This window comes from Chrysochloris asiatica, unplaced genomic scaffold, assembly GCF_000296735.1.
Source record: "Chrysochloris asiatica unplaced genomic scaffold, ChrAsi1.0 scaffold18624, whole genome shotgun sequence".
Taxonomy (NCBI): Eukaryota; Metazoa; Chordata; class Mammalia; order Afrosoricida; family Chrysochloridae; genus Chrysochloris; species Chrysochloris asiatica.
In genome coordinates, this window is record NW_006427142.1 from 1 (window position 1) to 1,153 (window position 1,153).

A 1,153-nucleotide genomic window follows, 5' to 3' on the forward strand; every position below is an offset into this window, starting at 1 on the left:
TCGCACGTGGACAGGAAGCGGGTCACCTCGTTCATGCACTCGCTGAAGCCGGCGCGGTACTTCCCCAGGACGCTTGGGTCTGTGCTTAGTGCAGCTGCAGGTCCGAAAGAGAAAGATGGGTCACCGAACGGCCTTGGCCCCGAGGCCACCTCTTCCCGCCCTGGGAGGTCCCCGCGGTGTGCCTCCTTGACCGCCGGCCCGCGAAACTGCTTCCGACTCGGGTGGGTTTAGAAAAACCAACCTCTTCGCCACATAAGCGAGGTGATTGAAGCCGAGTTGTTCACTCCCCACTCCCTTTCACTCCATTTAAACCAGCCGCACACCTGCACACCCCCCCCCTCTACGCGCATAGAGTGACCTTGGACAATACGGACCCCTGCCACTGGAGCCTCAATCCCCCAGTAAATTGGGGGGAGTGTGTGCTGAGCCAGATGAATCCCAGACTCCAAGAGGCTGCAAACCGCAGTGGTCCAAGTCCTCCCGCCCCTACTAGCTTCCCCTACACCTAAGCTGCCCGCCACCCTCGCGGCTGCAACCTTTCTCCCTCCCTTTCCGGAACAGTAACAACTTGGAGTTGTGGCTATAAATATGCTCCAGACCGTGGGAACGCGAGCGTGAGCCAAGGCAGTAAAATGTAGCTGAATGCCTCTCACAACCGCGGGCGGAAGTCTGGAAGAAATCACCGCGCGGTGTGAGAGGGACGCCCGCAGAGGGGACTCGGCTAGCCGTCCTTACCCGTCATCTGTGCCCGCTGCAGGTTCCGGAGGTGTTTCACTGTCATTTCCAGGATATCCGCCTTCTCCAGCTTGGAATGCCGCGAACTCTGCACAGAGGAGGAGGCAAGGGAGGAAAGTTAGACCCCTGCCAACGACCTTGGAGGGCTGCACTCCCACCTCCCCCAACTGCGGCACCCAAATCCCTGACCCAGCTCTAGTGAGTCAGATAACCCAGCCGATGACAGGGAAGACCCCACCGGCGAGTGGATTTCATTCTTGGCCACTGTGCAGTTATATTGATCATTTTAATTAAAAAATAAATAAAAGCAATATTCACCCACTTACATCTTTTTTAAGAGCATCCAAAATTAGTGTTTTCAGCTGGCTCAGACTTTCATTTATTCTTGCTCTTCGTCTTTTCTCCATGATAGGCTTTG

The 1,153-nt window shown here is 55.9% G+C and overlaps 1 protein-coding gene across 1 annotated transcript; it reads right to left on the reverse strand.

The window, feature by feature from the left end:
• Nucleotides 1–6: 6 nt before the first annotated feature.
• On the reverse strand, nucleotides 7–1,148 carry LOC102826635 (transcription factor HES-1-like; the record flags this gene model as incomplete). The annotated part of the gene is made up of 3 exons (XM_006878171.1): nucleotides 7–94; nucleotides 736–823; nucleotides 1,062–1,148. Coding segments are annotated over 3 exons (263 nt in total), but the record flags the coding sequence as incomplete, so codon positions are not given.
• Between the last annotated feature and the right edge of the window lie 5 nt (nucleotides 1,149–1,153).